The sequence below is a fragment of the Salvelinus alpinus genome, chromosome 31 (genome assembly GCF_045679555.1).
Source record: "Salvelinus alpinus chromosome 31, SLU_Salpinus.1, whole genome shotgun sequence".
NCBI lineage: Eukaryota > Metazoa > Chordata > Actinopteri > Salmoniformes > Salmonidae > Salvelinus > Salvelinus alpinus.
In genome coordinates this window covers 6,209,735-6,227,060 of record NC_092116.1, presented here as the reverse complement: position 1 = coordinate 6,227,060, position 17,326 = coordinate 6,209,735, and the positions used below count along the sequence as shown (strand labels likewise).

Genomic DNA, 17,326 nt, shown 5'->3' with positions numbered 1-17,326 from the left:
GGGGAGGTTCTTACTTTTACGACAACTATATAAGCAATTTATGGTCATGCTATTTGGTCATTAAGCCTGGTTCAGTTTGGCTTCATTGGGTTTGATCATGTTACGTCATCATGGTCATGTTACGGTCATAGAGCATGGTCGCGGTCCTAGGTTCTGGTTCATTGGGTTGAAGTGTTCGACTGTGCTTGAGGGGTTAAGAGGGACTGACTGGTCTTGCCATGCAGACCGGGTATGAACTCCCATCAACCTCCTCGTAAAAGCCAATCCATTTATTCAAACTCAACCAATCCAACAATGTTCTCTGTGACCGGTTCCAACTACTTATCATTGATAACGGAATCTCGCTTGGACTTTGGGAGCATTCCTGGTGTTCCCGGGTTGGTCTTCGAGAGAGACTTGTAATTCCTCAGCACTTAAGGTGGCACGGCCTTGTCCTCCGGGCTCAGAGCTCCAGGTAGAGAGGTATGCTATGCATTCCCCATGCAATTGCAAAGTGCAATTTCAGCCTCTACAAACTGTGATGTCCAATTAATACCGATGAGTTAGTGAGCTCTTGCTGTCCGCAGCATATGGCTACCAACCAGCCTATGGCATTCATGTCTAGAAGAGTGATATTAGGGCAGAATGCAGTATCTCATTAAGTGTGAACAGCAGGTTTAGAGAAGGTGTGACTCTTTTTATATGTAGGGTAGTAGATACAGTAGCCGTCTTAGCACTTGTATTTTTAGTATAGCCCTTACAGATAGGGTGGGAAAACTAGGCTAAACCCCGTGACACAATGCAAGACTCAACCGAACTGGATTGTGCTGGCTCATTTTAATGCTTAGGCAGTTTGGTGTGATGAATTTGAGAATCTGGTAGTAATCAGCTGACTGTCACTGGTAGGAAGGGAGGGAACAGTAGTATGGAGGTGAGGGGGGGTGGAGACGGAGTTGGGGTTTGTGTGTGTAACATTCCTGCTCTCTGAACACTGGCTTTTCCCTCAAAATCTTACATGAGCCCTTCTGCGAATGAAACGATTGTTTGAAACCACAAACCGACACGCGCACACTTGGTCACACGGACATGCTAAAATGGACGTAAAATGGACATTTCACGCCATTAACAGCGTGAGTCTCCTTTTGATTTGTTCTGAATGTGCTTTTTCCTTCCAAGACGTCTTCATATTCCACTGCTTTTAATATATGAATTGAAAATATACTGTGGTAATATTGTGTCGTCTGGTACGTCGAAGGATGAGAGGGAGGGGTTTAGGAAATGTGGGTGGTACAACACATGGGGTGTGGAGTTAGGGGCGGGCTCTGGTTGGGAGCTTGCTCATGAATGTGATTATGACGGAACTAGAATCTTGCTAGAATGTTTTTTCCCATGTCATTTTCACACTACTTTGTTGCTCTTCCGTTTGCTTAATAAAGAAGCACGCGGCTGTTCTTTAATACCGAGCATCATGCAGGTCCTCCTGGTCGTCGGTACTTTTTTCTTTTCTGTTTTTCGCTTGTCCACTTTGGTGCTCTGTCTCACTGCTGATTTTCATCATGTTTTTTTTTCTGTACATATTATAAATATATATATAAAAAAAGATCAATGTCAACATGGGTGAACTGTCCCTTTATTTCCACCATGTACTGTGTATTATCAGTGCGCCGGCGTTGTTAGGTGTGTGAATGTGTGCGTGTTTATACGTACAAGTCCATGTCAGCTAGTGCGTCTCCTCTGCATGTGGTCGCTCAGTACCCTGAACACATCCAGTATCTGCCTCGCAGCCTGCCTGTCATCTCTACTTTGTCCTTGACTTGTATCATCCACACACACACACACACACACACACACAAAAATAAATAAACAGTCAGACTGAAGAAGACCCAGGCAGCTTCTCATCTAAAGGTGTACTCTACTCTGACACCGCATGAGTATGAAGGAATGCGTTCAATATGGAGATGTTTCAAATGGAATAATTCACATATTGCTGGGGAGGAGTGTTTTGCGCTGTGGGCAGGGAAATGCTGGCTCTTTTTTTATTTTATTCAGTCTATAAAGTACTGCAGACATCCCTCTTAGGACTACTGCTGCAGTCGGCACAGTGTCTGCAGTAAGAAGACCCTCTCAGCAAAAACATACCAGCTAATCCCATTCCAGCGCTATTTGCATCACATAATGATAAAGCTAGAAGTCATTACAATGGAGAATTGCCGGAACATGTGTACAAAAAAAATTCATATTGTATGTTGAATTCAATGGCGCTACTGTATGATTGTGTGATATATGGCAAATACATAATTTTCACTCAGACATTGGTCTAAATATATAGCATTTCAGGCTTAGAATTAGGCCATTATTTAAAATAATTCCAATGCAATTTGTACTGATTTTGAGAGTGTGATGTGCTCTTTGACCTGACCTACAGTATGTGGAATCTCATTACTAAACTGACCCATTGTCCTTCGTCCTCCCTCCCTCCCCCCACCCTCCATCCATCCCTCTCTTCTCCTGTCGTGGCCCTGTGGTGGTGGTGGGGCGCTGGTGACCTTGAGTGAGTTATTTATAGCGTTGGTGTTGGTGGCGGCGCTGCAGACTGGGAGCTGGGTACCAGACGCTCCTCAGGGGAGACAGAGAGCTGGACCCTGACAAAGGTTAAAATCAGACCTCACTGGATAGGTTTCCTCAAGTGGATGGCAATCACGTCATCAATTAACTGTTTTTGGTTAGACCTGGTGTAGGAATTAAGATGAATCCGATCTAAGGAGTCAATCACCGGATAGAAACAGTTTGCAGATCTAGCTCTAACATGGAGTCAATGGGGAATCAAGTGCTCAAAACCCATCACTTGTTTTAGATCTATAAACATAATGATACAATGGATGGTTTTATCATGAGATCTGATTCATCTGGATTAACTGAAACAATAACCAGTTCACCATGAATTTCACATTTTCAAATATTGAAATCACATCTAATGATGAAACTATGCGTCGGATGACACGCTTTTTTACCTACAATCAGTATTCCAAAGATCACCATACACCAGTCACGTATTCATTTCAACACCTTTTATTTACATCTTCCCCAAATACAACTCAAATGCCATTTATGCATCATCTACTTGCATCACGTTTGCCTCTTTTCTTCAGTTCAGTCCATCGTCATTTCGACAGTCTTTGCTATTCTTGTCCCTTCACTTTTCCTTATAGACAGTCCTTTTAGACATTTCCCCAGTCCACCTTCCCTCTACCCTGCCCCCTATCTCAGCCACTCAGCTCCAGCCTCAGTCGACGGGCCCCTGAAAGATGAGTTTGATGTGCCCCTGCTCGCCAGTCAGCCAGGTGCCGCAGAAGGGGCATGCGGCGTGGAAGGCGTGCGTTCCGTGCGGCAGCGGGATTTGGCTCCAGCCCGCCACAGTTTTTTCAGAGCACACGTGGCCGCAGGGGCAGAAGGCGTGCGTCGGTGGCCCAGCGTCCAGGTACAGCCCACCCTCGCAGCCAAGCCACAGGGGCACGTAGGGGCCCACGCGCCGGCACATGGGGCACTCCCTCTCCCCGGTACTCGCCGGAGCCGTCCCCCCGAGGCCCACGTTGTGGCCCTTGTCTTTCCGGTAGCCCCAGTTGTGGTAGCCGTGCACGTGACCACAGTTGACATAGACCCAGGGCTGCTTCTTGTCAACAATCTCTCGCCGGGCCAGGCTGGGGAAGGCCAGGGTGTTGAAACCCACGGGGCACTGGGGCCGGGCGGCATTCAGCTCCTGGCGGAGAGACTCCAGCTGCTTGAGGGTGGGGGTGCGGCGCAGGCCCGTCGGGGTACGCCACAGGAGGGTGGCGCCGCACAGGTCAATCAGAGAGCCGTCCTGCAGGGTGTTGGACTCGTTCTCCACCTGGAGAGAAACGGGGTGGGGAGGAGGATTAAGGGGAGGATTCGTAAACAGATACAGACAAAACTGTAGCTGTCAAAGCATAACTATTTGCATACATTGTTTCCTTTTTCTGTGCATTTGACTTGTTTTTTTCTGTTTCCCTATCCTACGACCACTTTATGGCACTGTGATCATCCTACCCTGTCGCATACCATCAAGAATCGAATCAAACTTTAATGATTGATTCACAAAACATCATTCATAACTCATAGTTGGGAAACTCTAAAGCTCATCAGATGTTTAGCCTGACTGTGGAGTCCTTGATTTAACCCCTCAGACAGACAGACAGACAGTTAATTAATTGAAATGCATTCCAGGTGACTACCTCAGGAAGCTGGTTGAGAGAATGCCAAGAGTGTGCAAAGCTGTCATCAAGGCAAAGGGTGGCTACTTTGAAGAATCTCAAATATAAAATATATTTTGATTTGCTTAACACTTTTTTTTGGTTATTACATGATTTCATATGTGTTATTTCATAGTTTTGATGTCTTCACTATTATTCTACAATGTAGAAAAAAAAAAATATATATATATATATACACATATACTGTACACACACATGTGATCGCCTTGATAATGAGATAATGTTTCCTTGATCAATTATTTTACTCATAAAATATCATCAATTATCATTCATAGTTGGATAGTGTAATCTCAGTGTCCTTCAGATAACTCCAGACATAACAGTAGTCCTGATAACCAGACAGGTTTGAGGCTTTATTTCCCATCCCACTGATGACGACCTCCCCCTCACCAATTTTCCCCTCTGTTGGGCCGAGCGCGTCTCCCGCAGGGCGAAGACGTTCCCGCACACCGAGATCTCCCGCCACACGCCTGGCGCCGGTTCCGACACAAAATCTCCCGCCGGGTGCATCACCAGCACGCCATTGGTGGTCAGGCCGTCCATCAAGCCGTCTGACGTTCGCCATTTGGCAGCCCGCTCCTGGGAGACCCGCACACAAACAGACAGACAGAGAGCCAAGGTGAGGGATAGTGATGGATAAAAGCAGAGAAAGATAAAAAGAGAGAAGGGGGTAGAAGGGGAGGAAGAGGCAGAAAGAGAGTAAGAGAGAGAGAGAGAGAGAGAGAAAATAAACAGCTAACATTGCTTTTCTGCACTGCTATATTTAGACCAGAGTAGGACTACTACACTGACTAACACACAGCGATGCACAAGCACACATAAACATTGCAGGGCATTCAGTTCCTGCAGTGGCAGTGTTATGATATTTTCTGTCAGTGGGCATACATTTCAAAGCAGGCATGACTACAAGCCATTCAACCAGTGTTATTGTGTAAGCCTTTCAGAACATTTATGTCCTAATATTTTGAATAAACTCTCTTTCTCCATCCCCCTCTCTCTCTCTCTCGCTCTCTCTCTCCATCCATCACACTCTCTCTCCATCCCTCTCTCCCTCTCCACCTCCACAGTAGCAGTGGGCCGAGCTGCCTGCCTGACTCCGCTATCTGCCAAGGACATTGTGTGTGTGCCAGTTATAGAGGAGGGAGCCGTGCGGAGGTTATTCAGCCTTCGCTTCATTGACAGCAGCTAGCAGCTCTTAAGCTATTGAGGGCTCTGAGGTTTCTCCCCTGTATTCTTTGCATAGCCGCGCACCGGCCACATGCTATGATGCTAAGATTAATTATACAAGTCTCTGTGGTGGGGTTAGGTTAGTCATCCGGATGTTATCTCATGACGATGTCACAACGTGGACACACTGTCCTATTCGTTTGTCTTTGTAGTGTCACAAGGTTGCATGTGATGTCATGCTATAATTGTCATCGATGCCATCATTTTGTTGTATATCTGTAGTCAACGAAACCATTTTCAGAATAAACTCTTATTTCTTGTGTGATATTCACTAAAGCATATGTAAGTATATCATAACTGTGTATGGTATATGAACTATCCTGTCATTGCCCTTGGTCACTGTTGGCACACGACGCACATTGACCAGTCAATCGTTTCAAAAACATTACCACCTTCCTTAATCTAATCCAATATGGCCGCCATTCCTGCCCCTCATAATCAAATGCTAGTGGAGGTCAGTGGCAGACTGGCGGTGTGGCAGTACAGTGTGTCTGACTCTGACCCTAGGGCCGACTCCCATCGATGGAGATGAGTACAGCTGGACTCCTGCCTCCAATGTCTTCCACAATGACAATGGCCCCTCTCCCTCCCTCTCTCTCTCCCTTCACCCCCCCCCCCCCCCCCCCAAATGGCCTCCCCATCTCTCCCTTGCCAACTCTCTCTCTTTCTCCATTTACACTCCATGTTCATCTCGCAGAACCCCTTCGATAACTCATTCCCTGTATGGGCGAGGGGGATGGGGGAAGACAGGGAGAAGGGGGGAACTGAGTGCCTCTGCCAGAATGGATCAAACACAAGCAACCCCCCTCTACTTCACTGCACTGGACCACTGCACTGTAATTTTAATGCAGTGTATTGTTGTGTTTGCTGATTGGAGTGGTTTTCAGCAAACACTCACACTCCCATGCACATATGCGGGCAAGCACACGCACACACACAAACACACGCGTATGTGCACATACTTGCACACAGATAAAGACAGAAGAGTTTGACGGGGGGGAAAAATTGATACAGTTACATATCGGGATATTTATTTTGACAATATCGCAATATTATTTTTGCACTAGTTGGCTGTAGCGGCACCAAAACTCCAGTATTTTTCCTTCATAGCTTGTTCTTCATCTTCTTTATAATTTGTTTTGTTTTCAGCACTTTTATTTCCATGACTGATCAACACTCATTTTCTTATGGCTCTCTCTTGTCCCCCTACAGCAGACATACCGTATGGTGAGAAATATGTTTGGGACATCAAATCGCAATAAAATCAAGGTATTGAATCATAATACAGTACATACAGAATTGTGAGAATCGTGAGCATCACAATACATATCGTATCGGCGCCGAAGTATCGTGATAATATGGTATCGTGATAATATGGTATCGTGATAATATGGTATCGTGATAATATCGTGATAATATTGTATCGTGAGGTCGCTGGCAATTCCCAGCTCTAACACACACGTCACTCATATACCCCAATAAACGACATACTGTATGTGTGTATCTGTACTATTTATATTTTTGACAACTTTTTACTCCACTACATTCCTAAAGAAGCTATGTACCTTTTTATTCCCATACATTTTCTTGACACTCAAAAGTACTTGTTACATTTCAAATGCTCAGGAAGGACAGCAATATTGTCCAATTCACACATCTATCAATATAACACGTTGTCATCCCTACTGCCTATGATCTGGCGGACTCACTAAACACAAATACTGCATTTGTAAATGATGTCTGAGTGTTGGAGTGTGCCCCTGGCTGTCCGTAAATTAAGACAATTGTGCCATCTGGTTTACATAACATAAGGAATTTGAAGTCTAGCATTTACTTTTACTCTAGTATGACAATTGAGTACTTTTTCCATCACTGTACTTAAGTACATTTAAAACCAGATACTTTCATACTTTTACTCAAGTAGTATTTTACTGGTAGACTTTCACTTTTACTTGAGTCATTTTCTATTAAGGAATCTTTACTTTTACTCAAGTATGACAATTGAGTACTTTTCCCACCACTGCACACAAATCAATTTAATCACGGCTCCTTGATTCCCATAATTCCCATTTCTCTGCAGCTTGTGCAAATGTGTGTGTATAGAATCCAACAATGCTGTCATAAATCCAATCCATTAAAAAAGCTGTGGCCCTCAGAGCCTGAAAGCAAATGCGGCCTGGCCGTCCCGGACGTGTGTCTATTGATATTTACCATTGATAGTCTTATCTCTAAACAAAGTGCGGCCAGGGCTGTTTTTGTGGTTAGGCGCTGGGCCAACCAGCCAATGAGAGGCAATAGCCCTAAGACGAAGAAGACGCACCAGTGGAATGTGTGTGTGTGTGTGTGTGTGTGTGTGTGTGTGTGTGTGTGTGTGTGTGTGTGTGTGTGTGTGTGTGTGCGTGTGCGTGTGCGTGTGCGTGCGTGTGCGTGTGTGTGTGTGTGCGTAGGAGGGGGACAAGAGATTGCTAATTTGTTTGTCCAGTACAGACGGGTAATTTGTGTATGAATATACACCTCAAATAAATATTGCCCAAGAAGAAGACCACATGACAAACATTCACACACCCACTAACAACTCCTACACACCACACCGCCATTTCCTCCCGGACTTCAATCAATCTCCACAGTATCTCACACATGGTGACGCTCATCACCGCGATGACATGGTCGGGGTGTGATGTCGCCCATGCTGTCACTCACGCTGTGGCCATCACCACGACTCACCCCCAGGAAGATGTTTTTGGAGGAGTCGAAGCCGGCGGCGTAGATGCGGGCCGTGTAAGGGGCGTTGCGCTCGCACATTATGCGGCACGCGTAGCGGGAGATTGTGCTCTGGGCCGACTGCCCCCCTCCTCCGACCCCCTCGCCTGCCGCCCCCTGGACCTGCCACCCACCGCCACCACCACTGGTGCTGCTGCCCGCTGTGTCCGTCACCACAAAGTCAATCATGCTCTCTGTAGAACGCCCGATCTGTAGGGCGAGGTAGGACATAGGAGATAGAGGGAGATTCATGGTTAATAGAATTATAGAATAAAGTAGAATAGAATAGAGTAGAGTAGAATAGAATAGTGTATATGAGTGGAAACATGTCTTTGGGGAGGAGGGAGGTAGAAAAACTCAATCCCACTGAAGTCAGGATATCATCTGGTGTGTTGTGGACAAATGCCCACAACATACCAGTAAACAAGTTTTGTTTCCTCCCAGGCTGCCAGGAGATAAAATGGCAGCCTCATCACAGCCCCTGGTTGGAGAGAGAGAGAGAGAGCAGACAGATGAACAGATGGGACCGCAGCCCTGGAGCCTGCAGCACCTCAGATCCATTCTGCCCGCAGGAGTTTGGACTCCTTCATTCATCACTGGGATGAGAGATAGACAGCTAGAGCATTCTGTCGCTGTCCGAAAGGAGAGGGGGAGCAGAGAGCGGGAGTCTGCTATCTAACGCACAGGAAATAAACCCTCTCCTCGCTCCTATTCTGATGGTGTGCGCCCCCAAACGGTACCCTTATTCCCTATGTAATGCACAGATGTTGACCCCTATGGGCCCCTGGTCAAAAGTAGAGCACTAAATAGGAAATGTCATTTAGGATGCACACACTCTGTTGTCAGTTTCTAGGTCATTGTTGTGCTGAAGTGTTGGGGCTCTGGCTGACTTGGCATGTCATGTGTAGGTAATATAAAAGATGACTCACCTGAAACATGTCTGTGTTGGTGTCGTGAGTGTACTCTACAATGACCGAGTGACTCCTGGACAGGGTGTAAGAGATGCTGTGCTGGCTTTTGTTGCTGAGGGCCTGTCGATGCAGAACACACACATATACAGGAACCAGGTCATATAGCCAGCTACTCAGGAAAGGGCATCCCAAAAGTTTTGCCTGCTTGGAAATTCATTAGTACCATATGTGGTAAGCGTTTATATAAACAGAGTCGTACATTCAGTGTGTACTATTCATTCCTGCATTCAGAACATTTTTAGAGTTAATGAGTAAACATTTATTGAGTTATTAAATAGTGTTTAATACTGTCTAAATCTAATGTGATTTAGACAGTCACCTCTCACCTTTGACACCAGAGGGGTCGAGACATTGTGGATGACATCAGGTTTGACCCCGTTGGCTTTGGGTCTCTTGTAGAGGGCCAGGCGACTTCTCCTTCGCCCCTTATCCCCATTGGCCAAGGAACCATTGTGCCTGAGTACAGTATGGGTCATAATATAAAACTTCAATATACAACCAAATATACTGTACATTTGTATTAGTTGGCAGCCTATCTTTCCCATTCAGTTGGGATTGGGGCTTGCATGTATTATCCTAATACATATAGTTGGATCTACACAACAAATTAGACTACAACTTTAGACTACCTATGAGATGTGAACATGTGACACACTTTGGGGTAAAGTATTCCTTTAAAACTAGAGACAAATGGCTTGAATCTCAATCCATAAAGATTCATTGGGTTCTGAGGGGAATTTTCCCTCTATGGGTTAGTCTGCCTATGTTCTATTACCTGCTCATGTCATGATTGGATAGGGGTCATAAAATGTCTGCAGCTGGCATTACACTCCCTCTTAATAAAATCCATAGAATATTCAGCCTTACTCATAATCCACAATTATTATATACCATCACTGTATGAATCAATGGTGTAAGCAGTGAGTAAGATATGTGTCTCTATGAGTCTACAATTCTCTCTCTCTCCCTCTCTCCCTCTCTCACTCTCTCTCTCGGCAGTTGAGGGTGTAATTTGCCTATTCTGCCCCCAAGACTCTTACAATGGCATCATTGTAAGGGAGTCAAATGAGCTCTTTTTTTATGAGCCACTGAAACGGAAAGAAAGATAGATACTGTGTGTGTCTAGGAGCTGCAAGGGCTAGTCTTTTTGGCTTTGTAAAGAAGGTAGGAAGGGGGGTTTCTTCTAACTGACAAGGATTGCTTAAGAGTGTACACACAACCACTGAGACTTATAAGTCCATATAAATAACGTTTCCTCAAGGCATGGTGTTTATAACACAGTCTGGGAGGAGATGAATGGTATGGGCAACTGTTGTACATATTAACCACTGTTGAAGACACATAAGCAAACACGCACAGAAACACCCGCCCACCCCGTACCTCTCCACCACACACACCAGAGGGACAGGTAAACCCACCCTAAGACGATGAGCTCCCCGTATTTGACGGGCTCCTTGTCCCCGGGGAAGAGTCCGTCGTGGGGCGTGGAGCATGAGCCCAGGGGAGGCGAGGGCTGGCTCTTGTTGCAGGACGGGCGCAGCTCCAGTGAGGGCGGGGGACACAGGGCCTCCGAGCTACCCTCCAAAACCATGCCCGCCGGCCACAATGTGGGCTCACAGCTGGGAGGGAGAGAAGGGGGAGGGAGCCGAAGGGGGAGGGAGAGAGCGAGAGAGACAGAAAGAGATGTAAGAGACACTCAAGACAATCAGTCCACCAAGAAAAGGATACAGCTGTAGGCAGTCACCGATGTCTCATCAGCGCATCAAAGAGTTCAATATTCAAATATACATGACCTGTAAACTTCTCCCCCCCCCCCTTCTGAATCGGGACAACATAATGAAAAGTCTCTATTCATTTCAAGTCACTGGCATGAAGGGCAATATCAGTTAGTGCTGATCATGCGAAGTACCCTCTCTAACATGACAGCTTGTCAAGCCAGAAAAAAACGGCTAAATTCATCTTAACATCCAATTGTGTTTGGTAATTACAGGATCAAGCACCCCTGCACCTAAAATAGCTAACAAATCATATGTAGGCTTAATCAATGTCATGTGGCCCTCAACAAAGACGCAGCATTTGTGGTCCTACTCAGACAGTCATCATGATGCTGTCGCTGTACTTAGAAGTTTAATTGTCATACTGCATTATGTGACAAAACAGAAGTACTCTCTCTTCTTTGCTGACTTGGTGCATTTGCAGAGTGTGTGTGTGCGGGCGTGCATGCCTGTGTGTGTGTGTGTGCACGCGCAAGACAGGCAAAACGAATAGGACTAGGTGGGTACAAGTGAGCCAAGCATTTTCACGCAGGCAGTTAAACGCCTAAATCTACAGCCTCAGCTTGTACCACATTGTGTCTCTGTCTGACATATCCTACCATTGTTAAATGAACTCAAGTTCTATGGCCATTGGCAAGTGTTACTATCGTCCTTTGTAGGGCCAAGAATCACTCAAAACAAGAGAACATGTTTCCCAAAGCTTTTAAAGTTAACAACCAGATAACCATCAATCGATGTTCTGTCGTGTCCGAGATTCTTAACAAACCCTGTGAGAGCTGCAACTTTTCTCTGGGTTCAACATGATTGGTTTTCAGTTTTTACAAAAGGTTTATGGCTGCCTGGCTGGCTGTGGCATTTCGATGGTTCGATTGGGGGCACTGTCAAATGAAAACAAGCACTTGGCATTAAAGGAATTGGACTAAAAATACATTTTTATGATAGTCTAATGCAATTGTATAATACCACAGGGTCACATTCTAGTGGTGCTTTACAGAAACAAGCATCACATCACATGAATTGTGAATAAAGGAAAGATGATTATCTCCTCAAACAGTGGGTGTGCATATACAGTAAAATGTCTGTTTACATTTAAATCCTTTGACATTTGCAAATGTACACAAGTGAAACAAATCTCTACATTCCCTGTCTGTGTTGGCGATGAGGCAAACACAGGTTCTATGCCAGTGTTTATTATAAATACCCTAGTATTAATCAAAAGTGGGCGAGACCTCCTACCCCACGAATCTAATGAAGCCAGTGACATCACACAGCCAGCCATAATAGACCAATGCCTTGTTCACTATTTATGGATCATGAATATGGCATACCTACACGACAACAAAAAAACATAATGTTATGGTTATAAACAGACTGGAATTCCAACTCTGCTATATGTTTTCTTCCCCCAGAAGTACAAATTCTCTGATCATAGAAATATATTTACTAGAACTGACATTCCCATTCTATGTCTATGTGTCTGACATCCTATATAATCTTGAGTTTGGGCATTCAAACCTCAAAGCCTCATCCCTCAAAATGAACGGCCAGACCAGACAAGAGCACGGGGACCACAGCTGTTCCGGCGAGTTGTCAATTGCATCGCGACGTGAACATTAGACTTTATTCGATATAAACACGTCTAATCGGAGGCCGACACAGAGAACATCCCCTCGTAATGAGATGATGGACGACAGAGAGCAGATTTAGGCAGGCGGTCGCCATTTCATTACGGCTCTCCATTGCTATGGCTGGGAGATGGAGTGTTATAGGAGTAGGATGGAGAGAAAGAATGGACACAGGGGAGGTGAAAAAGGAGTGAAAGAAAGAGGGAGGGGAGGGGTTGAGTAGGGAGAGGAGGATGAGACTGAAATAGACAAACCATGGCGGCATGGCCGGATGGATGGATGGATGGAGGAGGAGGAGGATTGAGAGGTGGAGAGAAATGAGAGGTGGAAATACAAGATACCTTGCACTGATGTGTACAAGCACAGACAGACATAAAGCATGACACTAAGACCAAAGGCAAAATGGGAAACCAGAGATGGACAATGAGAATAGGAGGGATGGAGGCAGACAGACGATGGGACTGAGAGAGGGGACACAGTTTACGGTGTGCGTGGGCGTGTGTGTGTGTGTGTGTGAGACAGTGTGTGTGTGCGCATGCTCGCCAGTGCAGGGGTTTGGCAGGGTGATGGATTACCTGTTCTCTGCCACGCACTTTGTAATCAACCCACTGCCACAACCTGGGAGTGGAGAGAGAGAGAGAGAGATAGAGATAGAGATAGAGATATATAGAGAGAGGGAGAGAGAGACAGAGAGAGGGGGAGAGAGAGAGACAGAGAGAGAGATAGAGATAGAGATAGAGGGAGAGAGAGAGAGAGAGAGAGAGAGAGAGAGAGAGAGAGAGAGAGAGAGAGAGAGAGAGAGAGAGGGAGAGAGAGACAGAGAGAGAGATAGGGGGAGAGAGAGAGAGAGAGAGAGAGAGAAGGGGAGAGAGAGAGAGGGGAGGGGGAGAGAGAGAGAGAGAGGGGGGGGGTGGGAGGGGGTTATTGAGAGAAAGACACAGAGGAACAGAGAAAAGCTGTGTGACAAAGGAAGACAAAGGGAAAGGGAATAATAGAGAGAGAGAGAAAGAGAGATAGAAATGCAGTCCACAGTAAAAGACTGGGATGGTAGCTATAGGGACCGGAAAAGAATAGCGACCACTGACAATACACAGGTCAACAGACACAAAGGAAAACAATGAAACATAGCGACATGTTTCACGATTTCCATTGCAGTTATTACACAGGGTATCACAACGTTATCTAGCGTTTATTATATTTTCTTTGGTTGGTTTTATTAAGAACATTCTTCAACCTTAACTCCCCCTTTCTGGCTCTCCAAATGTCTCCCTCCCTCCCTCTTCTTCACCACAATTCTCTCTCCTCCTACTGCAGAGGAAGGGTGAGTGTGTGTGGGTGAGAGAAAGAGAGAGAGAGAGAGAGAGAGAGAGAGAGAGAGAGAGAGAGAGAGAGAGAGAGAGAGAGAGAGAGAGAGGAGTGAAATGGAGGGGTGAAGCTCTTCCATCTCCATCCAGTAACAAATGAACAGAGAGCTAAATATACACACCAGGAAATGATCTCAGGAATAAATTATGAATTCCTGACAACATTGATCACATTTGACTCCTTTCCAGACATCTTTTTACATGTATTTTTTCATTTTCTCCCATATCTGGAGAAATGTAGCCACTATCATATCAGTTGTATAAGATTATAGAGGCAACAATTTCCATTCAGTGATGGTTTGTGGTTTAACATTTGTAGCAGTGGTGCTAATGTTTGAACAGTAGTGCCACTATCATTGCTTGTAGTAGGGTTATTACTACATTCTCATAAAAAGGTTTCCAAAAGAGTTCTGTGTCTTGCCACATAAGAAAACACAAAAGGGTTCTTCTTGAAACCAAAAAAGAGAGTTCTTCTACCTGGAACCAAAAGGGTGTTATTCAAAGGGTTATCCAAGGGGGACAGCCAAAGAACCCTTTTTGGTTCTAGATAGCACCTTTTTTTCCTAAGAGTGTACTGCAGTGATTTCCATGGTATTGCCTCGTGTCAGCTTCTTCCTGATACTGGATATCACTGTGAATACATTTCCGCTGCACATGGCCGTACTGTCATGGTATCTGTGATACATTTTATCTTGGTATGCAACACGACGAAAACATGGCAACGAGGGACTCCGATTTAGCACCTTGCTAAGAAAAGCAAGATGTTTGGCAGGAGATAAACTGAGATATACCGTAACTCTACTCGACTGGTATGTTTAAATTCATATCTCCACCGCGATTCCAGTCCATGTCCAATGCTAGCTGATAGAGGCTATCTAACCTACACAGTATGCACAGGCACATGAGGACATACTACACTGTCGGCAAAACCTGACTTATTGCATTGATTGCCAGTCAATGGTTGGTCATGGTCTATGGTGGCCAAGGTGTCACCTGTTATCGAAGCAGACACAAAGCCCGATAGCACTGGTGTTGTGTACTAATGGGCCTGCCTGATAAAGTCTGTGACCGGCTCGTGCTGCGCTGTGCAGTGGGTGCTATGATGCCGTTTAATGGAGCGGGAACAACAGACTACCTCAGAGACTGAGAGAAAGTGCGTGTGCGTGTGAGATTGTGTGTGTCTTTCCAACAAACTTCAAGAGGGTTCCACCTTAATCAGGTCAGGGAAAGTCACTCAAACAATACACTAGGAGACAAATATTCTGAGTAAAGAAATGCTCATTTCACATCACGCTGACACACAGGCTTAATAGAGCCTGTGGTATCCCAATAGAGTGCTTAGTCAAACTCTGAGACAACAACAGCAACAACATCATCCATTACCAGGTTCAACCATCCATCCCATACTACATCTTAGTCCACGTTTGATCTGTATCTTCTCGGGAAAAGGGGCCCTCGTTCAGTGACAACACATTGTATTCCCCCAGAGTCACATTGGGGTATCTTTGCCACGTGTTATTTACATTTTTTTAGGTAATTGATTTTTGGTTCCAGGCACCCTTTTTACTTGTTTAAGAGGGTTCAGAGTTGAGGATGTTCTCTTCCTTTACTGAGACTACTCTTTGTCGGGTTCAAAAGGGGTTAATATCTCAATAACTAAAATGCACAGGTTAATATACGTATATCTCAATAGCTAAGATGCCTACAGGTTAATATACGTATATCTCAATGGTTCAAATGGGTTCGGCCTACACTTGGCCTGAGCTTCCCCTTAAGACTTCATAGTATTTTGTCGGTAAGTATACGTTATGTAATCTCTCTGTGTTATTGCCACCTCCACCTACCTGCTTGACCCCTCTGGCTTTACAAGAAGACGCACAGGTAGGCCGCCCAGTTACCTCATCACCTCTTCACCGGTACCACACACCCTCTCTCTCGCTCGCTCTCTCACCCGCTCCTTTCCTCCTTTCCTCTTCCTCTATTACCTCTCTCCCCCGTCACTCGTCCTCACTGTCTTTCTCTATCCCTCCCTCCCTCGCTCTCTCTTTCTCTCAGTCTGTCTCTCTCTCTCTCCCTTTCTCCCACGTGTCACAGCAGACAACCAGCTTACGGACTGCCTGTATGAGTAAGCATCAGTCATGCACGATTCATCTGTGCGACTGTAGACAGGCGTCCATTGAAACAAGACTGCGAAGCACGCATTTTGAATGGGATTATGTTTAAGTGTGAGGAACTTACTCATTAGGATTGTCTGTATTTACTCTTTGAAGTTGTAAACAGTATTGATGAAGTTGTGTATTTACCCTATAGGGGGAAGAGGAAGAATAGGAGGAGGAACAGGGGCAGGCAAAAGAGAAACAAAACAGACAGATTCCCAGTAGGCTCTAGCGAGGACACAGGAGGAGAACATCGAGGCCTCTTTAACAAGCACAACAAGACCACAGCAAAACTACAGTACATGATGGGGAATAGGAAACTGGTTATATGGAACATACAAATTGAGAATGAGATGCTGCAAACCTGTTGTTTGTGTGTGTGTGTGTGTGTGTGTGTGTGTGTGTGTGTGTGTGTGTCTGTGTGTGTGTGTGTGTGTGTGTGTGTCAGTGTGTGTGTCTGTCTGTCCATAACGTCTACTGTATACACACCATCATATACATATAAACAGTACCAGTCAAAAGTTTGGACACACCTTCTCATTCAAGGGTTTTTCTTTATTGTTATTATTTTCTACATTGTAAAATAATAGTGAAGACATCAAAACTATGAAATAACACATATGGAATCATGTAGTAACCAATAAAGTGTTAAAAAATCCAAATCTATTTTATATTTGAGATTCTTCAAAGTAGCCACCGTTTGCCTTGATGACAGCTTTGAACACTCTTGGCATTCTCTCAACCAGCTTCACCTGGAATGCTTTTCCAACAGTCTTGAAGGAGTTCCCACATATGCTGAGCGCTTGTTAGCTGATTTGTCTTCACTCTGTGGTCCAACTTATCCCAAACCATCTCAATTGGGTTGAGGTCGGGTGATTGTGGAGGCCATGTAATCTGATGCAGCACTCCGTCACTCTCCTTCTTGGTCAAATAGCCCTCACACAGCCTGGAGGGATGTTGGGTCATTGTCCTGTTGAAAAACAAATGATAGTCCCACTAAGCGCAAGCCAGATGGGATGGGGTATTGCTGCAGAATGCTGTGGTAGCCATGCTGGTTAAGTGTGCCTTGAATTCTAAATAAATCACAGACAGTGTCACCAGCAAAGTACCCTAACACCATCACACTTCCTCCTCCATGATTCACGGTGGGAACCACATATGCGGAGATCATCCGTTCACC

At 45.2% G+C, this 17,326-nt stretch overlaps 1 protein-coding gene across 1 annotated transcript in view; it reads right to left on the bottom strand.

Annotated features, from left to right (window-relative positions):
• Window positions 1–3,032: 3,032 nt before the first annotated feature.
• peli3 (pellino E3 ubiquitin protein ligase family member 3) overlaps window positions 3,033–17,326 on the bottom strand; it is a 24,116-nt gene continuing 9,822 nt past the window's right edge. The window contains exons 3-9 of the mRNA XM_071378368.1: window positions 13,202–13,244; window positions 10,645–10,845; window positions 9,553–9,682; window positions 9,185–9,286; window positions 8,220–8,465; window positions 4,659–4,847; window positions 3,033–3,865 (exon numbers count right to left, since the gene is read on the bottom strand). Coding sequence (XP_071234469.1) covers window positions 3,263–3,865; window positions 4,659–4,847; window positions 8,220–8,465; window positions 9,185–9,286; window positions 9,553–9,682; window positions 10,645–10,817 — 1,443 coding nt within the window. The 5' untranslated portion in view covers window positions 10,818–10,845; window positions 13,202–13,244 and the 3' untranslated portion in view covers window positions 3,033–3,262. The remainder of the gene's footprint in view (window positions 3,866–4,658; window positions 4,848–8,219; window positions 8,466–9,184; window positions 9,287–9,552; window positions 9,683–10,644; window positions 10,846–13,201; window positions 13,245–17,326) is intronic.